This window comes from Bison bison, unplaced genomic scaffold, assembly GCF_000754665.1.
Source record: "Bison bison bison isolate TAMUID 2011002044 unplaced genomic scaffold, Bison_UMD1.0 scf7180017847036, whole genome shotgun sequence".
In the NCBI taxonomy this organism is placed as follows: Eukaryota; Metazoa; Chordata; class Mammalia; order Artiodactyla; family Bovidae; genus Bison; species Bison bison.
In genome coordinates this window covers 6,431-7,242 of record NW_011477609.1, presented here as the reverse complement: position 1 = coordinate 7,242, position 812 = coordinate 6,431, and the positions used below count along the sequence as shown (strand labels likewise).

At 42.1% G+C, this 812-nt stretch overlaps 1 protein-coding gene across 1 annotated transcript in view; it reads left to right on the top strand.

The window, feature by feature from the left end:
- LOC104989684 (glycine N-acyltransferase-like protein 2) overlaps positions 1 to 551 on the top strand; it is a 4,636-nt gene extending 4,085 nt beyond the window's left edge. The window contains exon 4 of the mRNA XM_010841431.1: positions 143 to 551. Within this exon, the coding sequence (XP_010839733.1) occupies positions 143 to 551 (409 nt within the window). The remainder of the gene's footprint in view (positions 1 to 142) is intronic.
- The last annotated feature ends 261 nt before the right edge of the window (positions 552 to 812 follow it).

Below are 812 nucleotides of genomic sequence, written 5' to 3'. Positions count from 1 at the left end.
TGTGTGTGTGTGTGTGTGTGGAGTGTACATCTATTTCTTCCTCTGGGCTGTGGATCCTTAAGGAAAGGGAGGTGTCATATTTTCTGCCATCCTGGTGCTTTCTAAATGTTGGCTGAATACATTTACATTCTTTTCTTCACAGGAAAGAAACCTTTCAGAACATCTTCTTGGATGTCTCGCATGCAAGGCTTGTGAATGAGCACTGGGAATTGGGAAAAAACGAGAAGAGCTTGAAATATGTTGAACGCTGTCTCCAGAATTTTGCAGGATTTGGTATTCTGAGTTCAGAAGGGAAACCCATCTCTTGGTTTCTGACAGAACAGTCCTGTGAGATAAGAATGGGTTACACTTTCCCCAAATACCGAGGCCAAGGCCACATGTGGCAAATGGGTTGTCACAGTATAGCATATTTTTTTTCAAGAAAAATACCGTTTTATATCCATGTGGCAGAAGATAAAGAAAAAAGTCATCAGGCATTGCTCAGTTTTGGTTTCAAGAATGCTCTTTGCGGCTGGCATCAGTGGAAATGCACCCCGAAGAGATACTGCTGATGGTGCTATCGTCCATTTCAAGTGTTTCTTATCAGGGAAAAAACATCAGTGCAAACAAACGTGGTAGTCTACATGAGCAACAAAGCCATCCGCTTATCTGGGGCTCAGGCGCTGCTCAGGCCACACTGCTGTAATAGTTTTGTCTTCTTCCTCTTGTATATTACAAAACATTAGAAGCTTAGCTCCTTGCTGTCATGCTTTTCCTTTACAGTAAAAAATGTCTCAGAGCTGAAATTACCCAGTGTCAATCATGAGTGCTAA